Source organism: Medicago sativa, chromosome 4 (genome assembly GCF_051527215.1).
Source record: "Medicago sativa cultivar Bolivia chromosome 4, Bolivia_mono, whole genome shotgun sequence".
NCBI classification, from domain to species: domain Eukaryota; kingdom Viridiplantae; phylum Streptophyta; class Magnoliopsida; order Fabales; family Fabaceae; genus Medicago; species Medicago sativa.
In genome coordinates this window covers 73,409,038-73,424,764 of record NC_140752.1, presented here as the reverse complement: position 1 = coordinate 73,424,764, position 15,727 = coordinate 73,409,038, and the positions used below count along the sequence as shown (strand labels likewise).

General features: G+C 35.5%; 1 protein-coding gene across 1 annotated transcript; it reads right to left on the bottom strand.

Moving 5' to 3' along the window:
- Nucleotides 1–8,709: 8,709 nt before the first annotated feature.
- LOC146931694 (protein FAR1-RELATED SEQUENCE 5-like) lies at nt 8,710–11,650 on the bottom strand. Its single transcript, XM_085707679.1, has 3 exons — nt 11,555–11,650; nt 9,133–11,436; nt 8,710–9,021 (listed from the first exon to the last, which is right to left on the bottom strand). The coding sequence occupies exons 1-3, from the start codon at nt 11,648–11,650 to the stop codon at nt 9,010–9,012; spliced, it is 2,412 nt and encodes an 803-aa protein (XP_085563805.1). The 3' UTR covers nt 8,710–9,009.
- Between the last annotated feature and the right edge of the window lie 4,077 nt (nt 11,651–15,727).

Here is a 15,727-nt window from a genome sequence, read left to right as displayed (position 1 = left end):
CGTTCATTTTTAAGTGTTGTTTGACTACGAATTTAGCATTTTTATTTGAATGTTGTTTTGGCATTTTAAGCGTACGAATGAAGTATAGAATAGTGAACTTGAGACTAAGGATGTCAAAAAACTATGTATCGGTTGATAAAATCTTCCACACCACGGGTACATGATAAATAACCTAAGGAATGGATATCAATAGATAAAATAAACGAATATTTTAATTACCGTTACTAAATTGATACAAATGGGGATTTGATGTTACCCTCTACACAAATATTTGTATCCGTTGTTAAAGTAAGTAAAATACACAAGTATCATTACTTAAATATAAAAGACTCTTTCAACTTCTGTGAAAAAGAAAACACATTTTTTTTAAGGAAAGTTGATGAACTTTTTTATGCTTAGAAATAAAATGTATGAATATTTTTTTTTGAAGACATGAAAATGGAATATATTAACATCGGCAGTGCATCCACTTCAGTACAAGATGTACCGAAGGGCCACCCCAAAAGAGTAACAGTCAAACAATAATTACAAATTTACAATCAGTCAGTCGATACTCAAACATAACAAGGGATTCGACCACCACATCTGCGTTCCATGCACAAAATTGGCTTTATTAACCTTAAGCCACCATAACGAATGAAATTTAACCTTTTCTAATATTTGTTCTATAGTGGTGTTTAAATATTCTATTATTACGTGCATTCCACACCATCCAGACACAGAGAAGCCAAACTAGCTGAAGGAAAGATCTTCGCTTCCTAGAATGCCTTGTAAAATGAATGAACTGAACAACATGCTCACTTATATCATAAGGTTCGACACCTGAAACACCAATCCACGACCTGATATGCCGCCATATAGCCCCGTAGCTGTCGCAATGCATAAACAAATGAGCCGCTGATTCGTCATGACCACATCCGGCAACACACCCAGCCTCCTTGGCAGTGAGCAAGTGTAACGCCCTCCCTTTTATTTAATTATTTTTATTAAGTTAGAATTTATTTATGTGATTTAATTATTTATAAGAGGTGTTAGTATTTTATTACGAGGCATATTTCTATCATTTATTAGAATATGAGAATTATTAGTGTAAGTAGAATTGGGGGTTAGAATAGAAAGGAGATTAAGTTGTTGGGCCCAAATAGATTTAGAAAGAATACAAAGGTTATAAATAGAGGAAGCTAGGTTGAGAGAATAGTTGACAACGTACGTTCAAGTTTTGGAGAAAAGCCAAGAGAAGAAGAGAGAGCTGCGATTTCTGCAAAATTAAGGTAAGGGTGAGACTATCTTGCTTTAATATTAAGTTGTAAATCATTAGATTACATCTAACAAAGTTGGGGAGAGTTTGTGAGATTAAGAGGATTAGGGTTTTGAGTGAAGAATTGAGGATTAATGGATGAAAATTGTTAGATTGATGTAGAAACTGTGAACAGTCCCTAGATAATCCGTAGAATAATTATTGGAATAGTTTTGAGGTTTAAAACATATGATTAGATGAGAAGTCGGTGAGTTTAAGAATTAGGGTTTATGAGCGATTCTGATGATTAGATGATGAAGAACTGTAGAATTGATGAGAGAATCATGAACAAACCTTAGATATCCTATAGGAATGTTATTAGAAATAGTTTGATGGTTAGAAACATGAGAATGGATGAAAAGTTGAGATTCTGAGAAAAAGTGATTTTAAGTGTTTTTGAGAAATAAGTGATTCTAGGATAAGCTGTTTTGGAGATTTAAAAATATGATTTTTCAGTAATATATGATAGGATTTGTCGAATAGAACGCGTAGGCGAAAACGGAATCGGATTCGGAGTAACGGTTAGGTTTTTACGGACGAAACGGTGAAATCGAAAAAAATGGGACTGCACAGAGCTACGTCGCAGGTGGGCTACTGCCTTCCCACGCCTGGGCGCAGTTTTCCATGCCTGGGCGCAGCAAGGCAGCCCCTCATGGGTGACTGCCTGTTGTGTTTTAGTTGCGTGCTGTCAGAACTTCGATTGTTGCGGTCTTGTGTCTTTTCCACCCCTTTCCGCGTTGAATTAGCTTTTGGTGTAAACATAAAAGTTGTAGATATTTGAGTTAGCTTTCTAATGGTTTTAGTTTGACATGAAAATGATTCATAGTTTTTGAGTTATGATGAAAATAGTCCAAGTGGGTCTTCAGAAAACTTTAAGAAAACTTAGCATAACTAATCCCAAGTTAGTCCAAAAAACTTATGGTTGGTTTCCCAACTTCAACTTAAGTATTAGGGATTTAGTTGAGGTGTTTTATGAGTATTTGACTTATGTCTCATTGATCAAACTTGATTTGCTTTTGAAGAATGTTTTGGACTTTGATATGAATGTAATTGATTAATGTATATGTGGTTATTGTTGTTGATATGTTGGAATACATTATGTGAGTATTGTATGATACATAATATTATGATGTTCTATGATGTTAAGTTGATATGATTCATTTCTTATTGATGATATGATATTCTAGCACTGTTATATGCTGCAATTATTGTTGTTTGTTGCTGCTGAATCTTAGTGAAGATGTATAAGTCGGTCTAAGTTGTCATGATTTAAGAAGTTGTCCATTTTAATGGAATTGTATAAGATGTTCACGTTGTTGTCCAAGTTGTAGGAAGATTGTGTCGTTGCATAGTCAGTGATGGGGGCTTAATGCCTGACAGGTTCTTTATGACCTTAGCGATGGGGGCTTAATGCCCGACAGATTCTTTATGATCTTAGCGATGGGGGCTTAATGCCCGACAGGTCCAAATATGACCTTAGCGAAGGGGGCTTAATGCCCTCGTGGTACCACATGCATATTGAAGTTGTCTAAGTTGTTGGTGAAAATGTCTAAGTTGTTGTTGAAGTTGTCTAAGTTGTTGTTGAAGATGTTGTTGCATTGTAGAGTCGTCATAACTTATATTTGATGATGATTTAATGATGATGTTTGTTTAAGAAGTTGATTACGAACTTAATTATGAAGTTGTTTTCGATAAATGATATGCTTTGATAATGATACTTATGTGAAATACATGATGATGCTTATGATTATATTTGGTGTTAGATGTTGATGCTTATGATCATTATATGTGTTGATGTTTGTGATTAATATATGTGTTGATGTTTGTAATTAATATTTGATGATCTATGCTGATGTTTATGAATTAGTAATTGATGTTATATGACGATGTTTACGTCTATAATTAAGATGATATAAGATGAAGTGTATAACTAATGTAGGAGATTAATGATGCTAGTTAATGGAGTATAAGATATGTTAATGATGTTTAAGTTGTTGAATGTACTTTATATGATTTATATGTTTAATATTATTGTTTGAGAAATCTCACCCCTTCTGCTTGAAAATGTTGCCCTTCGTATGGGTAACTTGCAAGTAATAAAGACTAGAAGTGTTCGTGAGTGGACTCTTCACTTGTGTCTAGGTGCTCTGATACGTAATGGGATGGGACTTACTTTCATATCTATTCCTTACGTGTCTTTTATGATCTTTTTATGAATAAGTATTGAACCAAATTATGAGATTTTCTGATAAGGCCTGCGTGCCAAGACTTTATTCATATCGAACTATTTCCGCTGCGTATTTCCAGACTTTTATGATGTTGAGCCTGGAAGGATATTTATTAATATCTATTTTATGATTTTAAAGTAGTATGTGACATTCCGTTTATGATTTAAATACTCTGATTTAATATGAAATTTTTATGTTGGGAAAACGGGGTGTTACAGCAAGCCTCTTCTGACAAGATTAGTCTTGGTTGGTAACCTGTCATGCAATAATCTCCAAGCAAAAACGGACACCTTCAGAGGTACCTGCGTATGTCAGACAAGATCAAGCATGCCAGCTTCTGTCGGTTTGGTTGGATTCGTCAAGATGTGATAGGCACCGCTTACAGTGTAACCACCCCCTTGGATGTCTGGGTTCCACTGTCACCTGTCAGAAACATTAGCCTGCAAAACAATATCATTAAGAAGACTCCTACACTCCCCCACCAACACCTCCTCCCACGCCCACAATCTCCTCCTCCAGCTCCACGCCTCACCCCCCGTCCTCTCAACCAAGATGAAACATATCAGCCACCGTACATAATTTATTATTCAATAAATCAAATAGACGGCTAAACCGCGTACGGAGCGGAACATCTCCTAACCACCTATCATACCAAAAGAACGTACTAGTTCCATCCCCCACCCTTTTCGACACCCTCTCAACAAACCAACCCTCCTCTGAATCACCTAACCCATCCCTAATCTTCGCTATCTCCCGCCACCAATAAGAACCACTCCTGCCCCTACCTCCAACCTCCCTGCCTCCTCGCCATACCGCGCCGCAAACACCCTATACCAGAACCCATCTCTATCCACCAACAACCACCAACACCATTTCCCTAAAAACGCGCTATTGGATTCCCTAAGCTGCCTCACCCCCAACCCTCCATACTCCTTACGTAAACAAACAGAGCTCCAAGCAATCCAGGAAATTTTCCTGTTAACCTCACTCCATCCCCAAATTTTTTTATTAAAAATAGATTCAATGATAGAGATGATACCTGACGGAGCTTTGAAGAAGGAAAGAGGATAGACAGGTAGCGAGGTTAGGACAGACTTGAGAAGAACCAACCGGCCCCCAAAAGATAGAAAACGACTTTGCCACCCCGACAATCTAGACTTAATAGTATTCACCACATGATCCCAGAATGCTAACCGACTCGGATTACCACCAATAGAGAGACCCAGATACAAAAAAGGCACCTTGCCCACTTTACAGTTTAAAATTGACGCCGCCTCATTCAACCACGACTCCGCTATATTAATTCCAACCAGCAAACTTTTATTAAAATTCACCTTCAAACCAGACATTTCCGCAAACAAAGTCAACACCGCTCGCAATGCACGCACATTAGCCCAGCTCTTAGTACCCAACAACAATGTATCATCCGCAAATGGCAAATGAGACACAATGGTCGTATTAGAGGTACCGACCGTGTATCCTGAAAACAAGTTATTCTCTACCACCGAAGCCATCATGACATTAAGACCCTCGGCTGCTAATAAGAAGAGAAACGGGGAAAGAGGGTCCCCTTGACGCAACCCCCGTTGGATAGGAAACTCATCTGTGGGGCTACCATTAACTAGAATAGAAGCAGTCGCTGTTGCCACACACTCCTTTATCCATTTTCTCCAAAGCACCGGAAACGCCATTTTATGCATAACCACATCCAAGTATCCCTAATCAACAGAGTCGTAAGCCTTTTCAAAATCAACTTTAAAAAGCATCAATTCCTTTTTGGCCTTTCGTGCCTCATCTACCACCTCATTAGCGATCAAGATACCGTCCAGAATCTGTATATTGTTTACAAACGCTGTCTGAGTATCCGATACAACCGTCCTTATAACCATCTTCAACCTGTTTGCCAACATCTTTGCCAATATGTATGAATATTACTACTACTATGTATGTATATTATTGTGTATGAATTTTATTATGTTTTGGTAAAAAGAAGGAAATGAATGTGATGAATTTTTGTTTAAGCTTAATTATAAAGAATAAAATATTTTTCTTAACTAATATCATTTTAAAAAACGTCTTATGTGATATCTGAATATACTCATGGATACCTAAAAATTTATGGATTATTTGCATAACGGATACATGTACAAATATGAATTGGACACATAGATCATATTTATTGGATCGGGACGGAAACAAATATCATATCATCTCTATTTATGAATATCCATTTACTTATTTGGACGCATGAGTTGAGAAAGATGCTAGGACACTTACAATTTGGTTTGGATCGATTTTATGATAAAAACTTATCTGATGCAAATATTAAAGTAGAATGTAGTTTTGTTTGGGTTGATTCACTTTTTGAAAAATGAATATGAAATCTTAAACAGGCTAAACAGTCAATCCGAATAGTAGTTTTTAGGAAAAAGATGATGTTATGCAGTTTTCAAATTTTGGTTGATTTGCAGTTTTTATTTGAATGAGTTTTGATATTAATTAAGAGGCCAATATAGTCTCTGGAGTATCTTGTAAAGGATGATGGGTGGGATTTACAATGCACAAGCAAAAGACTTGTGCACAACACAAACTTGTGCATTTTGTGGGCCCAAATCAAATCTGGACCGTTCATATATTATTATTTTAATGCCAACGGTTGAGATTTGTTTGGATTGAGAAATGGGTGACCTGCTGCCACAAAGGGAGAGAGGGCATGTGGGTCCCACGCGGGACCCACTCCTTTGATTAAATCTGAATTCTATATTGCAATTTTTTTGGTGGGGTTTGTATTGGACTTGGGCTTGACATTTGTGAGTAAAATTTTATATATGGGCTGCCAAATTTAATATTCTTGGCCCGAAAATAGGAAATATTTTTTCCATGCATAATTTTATTTATTTGTTGACAATTCAAATTCAATTGAATTGAATATTGAAAAATCTGAAAATTAGTAGAAGTTGTTTTATTAAATTGGACGGTTGTAATTGGATTTGAATTTTTTGGGAAAAATAAATGGGAGAAATTATAAGATGAATAAATTGGGTGTTATATTTGGGTAGTAAAATTGTTTTGGAAAAATTACAAGATGAAGAATTATGATGTTTTGGAAAAATAAATTGGAGAAATTATAAGATGTTTTGTTGGTATAACATAATATTAATAATGTTTATTTATATTGTGAGTCAATCACTACCAAAAAAAAATTGTAAGTCAATGATGAATGATTGAATTATGAGAAATTATGGTATCAGAAATTAAACATTGGAGTATTATTTATTGTACAGTTAATAGAAGGAAATTATGTAGAAAGTAAACTATATTAATAATATTAAGATGTAACATTGAATTAACAAATAATTAGATATTATTTTATTTGGAAATTAATATTTTTGTATGTTATTTTATTTGGAAATTAGTTGACAATTTTTATACTAAAAAAAGTAAACTATAAGAGTTAATAGAAAGCTAAAATGTCCCGAAAAAAAAAAAAAAAAAAGCAATGACAGGTGAGCACGACCGTGCTTTATAATGACACGGTCGTGCTTAAAGTGACTGGAGTTGGATTTGAAAAAGTAGTGGAAGGTTCGCACGGCCGTGCTTTAAATAGGCACGGTCGTGCCTTAAACCACTGGCTGTTGCCTTGAAATTGTTTTGGGACAGACGCACGACCGTGCGTGTAATAACACGGTCGTGTAAGAAAGACAGAAAGTGACTGGTGTTTTGTCTGCAATAGCTGCACGACCGTGCTTGAATTAGACACGGTCGTGCCTTAAACCACTGGCTGTTGCCTTGAAATTGTTTTGGGACAGACGCACGACCGTGCGTGTAATAACACGGTCGTGTAAGAAAGACAGAAAGTGACTGTTGTTTTGTCTGCAATAGCTGCACGACCGTGCTTGAGTTAGACACGGTCGTGTGTGTATCAGGTGCCATATCCAGTAGAACCAACAATCATTAGTGAAATAAAAATGTGCACAACATACCAGAGCATGTCAATTACTAGCACGAGCCATGTGTTTTGTTAACATGCAAACAAGTTCAGCAAGTTCAGAGCTAATATAATTTACAACATAATTATATTTGGATCATTGTTCACACAAAGCATTAAAGTTTATGATTCTGGACCGGGTGGAGGATAATGGAAGTTGAGTCGCTGCATCGTTTCTGCAAGCATTCGTTTGATGCATGCAACCTCATCATACGTCCTGTCAGCCTTCGCCTCCATTCTTCGACGCCAATTATCATCGTCATCTTTCATTCCAGTCGCAGGTTGTTGCTCCTCCCGGTAATCACCCATTTCTTCATCTCTGCCAGCCTGCTCTCTAGGTACCTGTGAATCTAAATCCATATAAAGCCAATTTGCTGGATTTGTTACGTCAGTTCTAGATGGATCTGGCAACAAGATTGAATCTTTGTCGAATACCATCAATATAAATGTCTTGTTTTCCCCATCTAGATCCCTTACCATATGAATATTTTTACAGAAATCGATATCAATGGCATAGTTCCCGTCAATGCCAATTTCTTGTGTTGCAGTTCTCGCTCCCAGCTTCCATGCAATGAAAAAATATGTAGCACGACCGTGCCCAATTTACACACGATCGTGTGTATTCCTTTCACATTACTAACTAATGACCAGATTGTAATGACACGACCGTGCCAAAAATTAACACGGTCGTGCTTGATTATCAGCTATAAATTTCATTAGCATCAGTGCTCATAAGCACGACCGTGCTAAACTATCACACGGGCGTGCCTTCTATTCCCATTCTGGTTCAACTTAGAACATAGTATGTTGACACGACCGTTCCCAATTTACACACGATCGTGTGTATTCCATTCACATTACTAACTAATGACCAGATTGTAATGACACGACCGTGCAAAATATAAACACGGTCGTGCTTGATTATCAGCTATAAATTTCATTAGCATCAGTACTCATAAGCACGACCGTGCTAATATATCACACGGGCGTGCCTTCTATTCCCATTCTGGATCAACTTAGAACATAGTGTATTGACACGACCGTGTCACTTTCAAACACGCCCGTGCTAAGTACGAATGTAAAATGTTTCCTTCAGCACGCCTGTGTTGTTTGTGTCCAAGGTCGTGCTCATAACCCAGTACACATATTAACTACTAATTGCTTAACAATAGAGGTGGCGCAGGCAATTAGACACATCACAACGAACAACGTTTTACACAAACCTTCAAATATTCACGAAATACTTTGATATCGTGTACATATTAAACAATCCACATCAAATTAGAAAGGTTCCAACATCATAATATCACAGATTAATAAAAATGCATAAGTTCACTCCTAAATACACGCAAAACAACAATCAATTTAAACAAACAACAGGTCACTAACATCTTCGTCGAAGGGTCATCATACACCATTCTCCGGTTCATCAGTTGCGAACATCTTCAACGCAACATCAAACTTCAAAATTCATCGTGCTCCTCCAATCTTCAATTTTAGTTCAAATCCTACGTTGTTCGAACAATAATAAATTACTTACAATGTTGACGCTAATATCACCGTTTAAATTTTAAACAGTAGAAACTTCAAACATTAGATAATAACGGCTTCACACTTACCATGGGTGTGTTCCAATCTTCCGAGTCTTCAGCATACCCTTGATCATCATTGATATGTGATGAATGATTCTGTGACTGTACATTAAAGTCTTCTCGTAGACGACAAGACTGCCGGTTGTGACCCTTACATCCACATATGCCACATTTCGGCGAACTCCGCTTTTTATTTCCACTTACATTACGAGATGAAGACGCAGCTGCTGCTCCACCTCTTTTCTTAAGCCGTTGCGGATTACCTAAACTTTTTTCTGTCACTGAACCGACCACGGGCAATTCATCAACTTCACCCCTGCTTAATGATTCCAATGTTTCGGTGTGTTTTTCAATCATTTCCATGGTTTTGTGTATATATTCAGGATCTCCACACTTCAACACGGCATTGGCCATCCTCTTACATCGCTCAACGAACATCACATACGTAGTTACAAATGCAGGATCACGGTGACTTGAACTATTAGCATTTTGAGCATTGATTCCATCTTTAGCACGTTTGGTCCATCGTTCCATCACAAGACATTCTGGCAGTACAACAATGTTCAAATGCACTAGAACATGTAAGATATGTTCACAAGGAATACCAAATGTCTCGAATCTTTTGCATGAACATTTAAATGTCAACCGTTCTTGGCAAAATGTCACGATCCAATGAATATCATCCCTAGGGTATTTGAAAACATTGTAGGTAAAAATGGAACCACTGCGCACATCACCTTCGACTTTGCACCGACTAGATCTCTCCAATACGGGCCTAAACTGCTTAAACACTGACCTTGTATATATTCTTGAAGCTGACTTCTCTAATTTTCTATGTTGAGTTTGCAAAACGGGGTCACCAAAAGAAGATGCATAATCCGCCTCAATTTCTCTGTATCTAACATAATTCAGCCACCGCAAAAAATGCTGTAAAAAATCCACCAAATTCGACAAGACGGTAACATATTTTCCAAATTCAGAATGAAGTCCTTCACACCTTGAGGTTGTTCTGAAACCAGCATAAAATCTACCACGGATATGGGCAGTTGACCATTGCTCCCGCTTCTCATACAGCTCACGAATCCACTTATTATTTTCCAACCCAAACTCTGCAACCAACAAATCCCACATAGTTTCAAACTCTTCAATATCAAAATCACCGAACATACACCGTTTGAACTTCGGGACAAATTTTGGATTTTTTATATTGCTCGTTGCATTTCTAGCCAAGTGCCAGGCACACAAACGGTGATGAGCATGTGGAAATACTCTTCTAATTGCATTTCTCATTGATAGATCTCCGTCAGTTATAACTGACACAGGTGCCTTCCCGCCCATTGCCTCAAGAAATTGTTGCAGCAGCCACACGTAAGTGTCCTCAGTTTCATCACCAACAATCGCACTACCAAATATGACACTTTGATTATGATGGTTCACACCGGAAAAAATAACTAACGGTGTGTTGTACTTAATTTTTCGATATGTAGCATCAAATGCCAAAACATCTCCAAACACCGAGTAGTCCATACGGCTAACCCCATCACACCAAAATAAATGTCGAAGTGTTCCATCCTCTTTAACTGTGTGCCTCCAAAACATCATATCATCCGTACTACACAAACCCTTAAGGAAATCAATTGCATCCTCTGCATCTGTACTCTTCCTCTCCCTGTTCTTGAATTGCTCGTTGTACATGTCTCTTCTTGTATATCCAAGATTTTTAAATCCACCAGCCTGTGAAGCAAAAAAACCATAGATGCGTGACGTAGGAATGCCAGCTTTCCTCATCATTTTCATTTGGTATTTGTCATAATCGCTCATCTTCCTATGTGCAGGTAGCATTCCCTCATACTTCCCATCCAAAAAGGTGTGATTGTGAATATCGTCAACAGATTTTATGTACCATCGACCGCTACCAGCGTCAACGTGTACTTGAATTTTTGCCATGCAACCACACCTACTAGTTGCCTTCTGCTCTCTTTTCCTATCGGCAGCATTACTTCCAACCCTGTAACCTTCTCTATGACAAACAAAGGTTTGTTGAACAACATCGCCATCCCTGTTCTTAACAACACGGCTTTTTCTACCGGAAAATCCACGTACACAACCGTACAAATTGTAAAACTTGAATGCAACTAAACGATCCTGAAAATGGTACCGCATGATTTCATCCGACCCTATTTCCTTAAAATTAATTCTGTCAAGGTCAGCCATGCAATCAACCGCCGTTTCATCGTCAAAGTTGCACCCATACAACGAACTGTAAATGTCTTCGACATCTTCATCCGAGGAACATACATCACTCTCCGAACAATAGCTATTGTCCATGTCCTGTACATTAAAAATTGCAAAATAACTTAGTAATTAACAATCCTCTGATCAGAATTACACTACGATTTTCGCCAACTTCAAAAATAATTTACACAATAATGTAATCACATCAACATACCTCTACCTCTGAACCTTCCGCATTAAGGTTGCATCCACCAGTTATGTCGCTTACATTGGGAATTCCGAAAACTTCTAGAATTTCATGAATATCCATCTTCCTGTTCATCATACATACATGGATTTAAATAATCACAATCACAAATTCACCAAAACACACACTACCTTTACATGAACAAAATTGCAGGAACCAGACAAATACAACACTGCATAGCAATACTAGTAGAAAGCAAAAACAATTACTTCCAGGATGTCAGGCACGACCGCGTCTATAATTAGCACGACCGTGCTCCAAAACATTCAAAATTTTAACTTCATGCATGGAATTTTGGCACGACCGTGTCAGTAAAACGCACGACCGTGCTCGATTGCAGTTCAAAATCTGTCTCAAAAAACCTAGCCCAAACCAACCATATTTACTTCCATTAGGACAAGCACGACCGTGTCATTATTAAGCACGATCGTCATGGTGATAGTAAACAAAATGCATCCAATCTCCAGTGAGTTTAAGCACGGTCGTGTGTAAATTAAGCACGACCATGCACAACACCATCTCACAAACTTGGTGTTGCAGCCATTGTTGGCTTCTTACCCTCTTTCATTGACCAAAAACTAACTCAAAAATACATTATTTATTCTTTCAGTTATGGTATCTTAGAATCTTATATTCGCCAACAACACTACTACTATACAACAACCATATATCATAAAAAAACATTTAAAATGATAAACAAAGTTTTATTCATACCTTTATGTTGAAAATGAATCTAGATCTATAAAAACTAAGCTGCAGTTTCCAGATCAATAAAGGAAAGTGAAATAATGTTGAACAATTTTGTTGATGGAGAAGAACTTTAAGTTAAGCATGAAGGAGAAAGCATATTTGGAAATATCAAGAGCATGGGTGGCTATGGAGATGAAGAAGCATGTTAAGCATGAAGGAGAAGGGAAACCAAGCTCAAAATGAGTTTTAGGATGGTGTTTCACGTGTGAAGCTAAGGAAAATATGAATTACTACTCTACATGTTTCAATTTTAGCATGGGGTTTACAAGTAATTGCTGATAACTGGTGGTTTTTTAGGGGGGTGTGAGCAGCATAAACAATAAATGGAATAATATATAATATAATATGTTACATTAAAATATTCTAGCAGGTAAAAAGTGGGTTTTTTACCGCCAGCTGTCCTTAATATTTTCCCTTGTGCACATGCACAAGTCTTTTGCTTGTGCAGGCTAAATGCCACCGATGTTATATGCGCCCATGTGAATTGTTTGCATGCACTATGCTAGCTTTCTTTGCTTTGTGCACAAACCATTGCCACATGTTGGGTATATTACTTAATATTATAATAAAAAAAAGAGAAATGATATTTTGACAACCACTTTTTGACAACTTTTTGACAACTTTCTCTCTCATACTCAGATGATGTTGTTATCATCTCTCTTCCTTTTTCTCTCTTCATTGTTTTTGACCAATAAGAAGTGAGAAAAACAAGGTTGTCAACAAAGTTGTCATCAAATGAATGTCAAAATATCATTACTATAAAAAAAATGCTCTCCCTCTCTTTGTGGATGTGCTTCCAGGCACCTTCTTCCATGATATTTTCTTAACTGCAACTCTTGTAGTTTTTTAAATTTTAATGGAGACAATAGTTTGACAAAGTCTTAAATCATGATGAGGGGATAGGGATGCTCGGCATATAAAAAATTTGTCTGGCAAGAAAGTGCCTGCCAATAAAGCATCATCCTGGATCCATTATAATATATTTTATATATTACACTTACATATGTTTTTCTTTAAGCAAATATATTCTTAGTTAAAGTAAATTATCCTCCTCTCCCTCCTCTCAAAGATGTTTGGATTATACTCTCCTCTTTTTTTATGTTAAAATATATACTTCCCTCATTTGAAAAGTAAAATTATACTCTTCTCTCTTATAAGATGCTTGAATTACAACTCTCTCCCTTAATACTTAAATATGCACTACACTTTAATCAATTTTAACATAAATAAATATTTTTATGATATATACTAATTTTGAACCACCATTTAAAAAAATAAATTCATTTCTTTATAATTTAAATTTCAATGATAATTAAATTTACATATTTTGCTATTGATTTTATAATTTAGAGTATAAAATTAACTTCTAAATAACCATGGTTTATTATCTTTACTAATTTTTCACATATTTTAATTTTATTTTGGGTTGTTTCATATTTATAATAGAGTTTAAAACTACATGTTAATGAAATTGTGAATAAAAAATAGCAAAAACATGTATTAAAAGTTTGATTATATTTAAATAGACCCACAATACTATTTTTTATTTCGAAGTGTGTTAGATTTTTTTTTGCTGGATTATTAGAAATAAAAAAAAATATTGAGGAAGTAAAGTGTAGATTTTAACATAAGAGGAGAGGTGAATGTAATTCTAGCTTCTCTTAGGGGAGGGGAGTAAAAAGTTTTCTAATATGTTTTGAATACGAGGGGAGGGGAGTGTATATTTTAACATAAGAGAGGAGGGGGTGTAATTCAAGCATCTTTGAGAAGAGGGGTGTAATTTACTCTTTTAGTTACTATAAAAATATCAACTTTCAATGTTAATCCTTCTAAAATTTATCTTCTACTTTTTGTCCTATAAATTTTCTGCAATTCAAGCATATTTGAGAAGAGGGGTGTAATTTACTCTTTTAGATACTATAAAAATATCAACTTTCAATGTTAATCCTTCTAAAATTTATCTTATACTTTTTGTCCTATAAATTTTCTGTTTTAAATTTTAGCCCCTATATTTTTATAAACGTTCACGTTTCGTGTTCTAAAAGACTTTATTTGTTGATATATCATTGATAAAACCTTACTATATCATTAGTTTAATAATTTAAACTATTTAATATTTGATCTTTATTGATTTATATATAACTTCAAATTAAAGATAAAATTTAACTTTAAAGCAATTTACCTTTTCGTCAAACATTTTATTAGGAAACGAGTAAAATGAAGAGAAAATGAATTGTTATTATTGAATGAAGTGTTTACAACTGATATATATACAAGAAGCTAAGGCTATGGTAAGCTATCATGAACATGCAGTAGAGTATAAACCCTAACTACAATAACTTGTGCAGCAAGCTATAGAAAAACTAAGTGATATCATCACTGTGTAATATCCCCCCACAAGTTGGAGGTTGATAGATGTTTATCAAGCCCAACTAGGCTCTGATACCATATTAGGAAACGAGTAAAATGAAGAGAAAATGAATTGCTATTATTGAATGAAGTGTTTACAACTGATATATATAAGAAGCTAAGGCTATGGTAAGCTATCATGAACATGCAGTAGAGTATAAACCCTAACTACAATAACTTGCGCAACAAGCTATAGAAAAACTAAGTGATATCATCACTGTGTAATACATTTCAATTCAAATTTCTAATTTTTACATTCATTTATCCTTAAAAAAATAAAAAATTACATTCATTTACTTATTTGTAAAACTTTCTAAGTGATTTGCTATTCAATGATTTACTTCGACTCAATCACATCCCCCTATTTTATTAGATACATGAAAATAATATCCTTTTCTAAAATCAAATTTTTTGGTCCCTCGGTTTTCATGTTTGTTGCAATATTAGTCTCAACCTAAATTTTTTGGCACGGAATTTTTGACATCAAAAGTGTTAGATTTAATACCTTAATGTTGAATCTCAAGAGAAAATATCACTTTTAGGATCAACAAAATCCACCCTTTTTGCGTGATAAAAGTCATCATCTTTGGGTCCATAACATGAGTTGTAAACAAAACGCATCAAAAATGAAAATTGAAGGACCACGAATTTAATCAAATAGAGGATAAACTTGTTAAAAAAAATTAAATAGAGGATCAAAAGGACAATCAAACCATTTACTTTAAATGCTTTAGCAATTCGATCTTCCAAATTCCATGTTCTTTTATTCTTAATCTTACAACTCAACAGTCTTTTACATTCGAATCATTAAATTTTAAAACAATTAACCATAAAATCTTTTTAAGAGACATTTTCTAAACAATCTTATACTAACGTGAGTCTATCCATTGATTAGCTTAGGCTCCCGGAGTCACGGTGATTTACTTTTTCTAAGACAAAAAAAATCCGTAAACACTATGAAACGTTTTTCTAATATATAAA

What these genes read in the sequence shown, in the direction of transcription:
- LOC146931694 (XM_085707679.1), bottom strand. Translation starts at nt 11,650, where the DNA reads ATGGATATTCATGAAATTCTAGAAGTTTTCGGAATTCCCAATGTAAGC. An exon ending in CGGAAGGTTCAGAGGTAGAG is followed by an intron (nt 11,437 to 11,554) that starts GTATGTTGATGT and finishes TTTAATGTACAG; the next exon opens with GACATGGACAATAGCTATTG.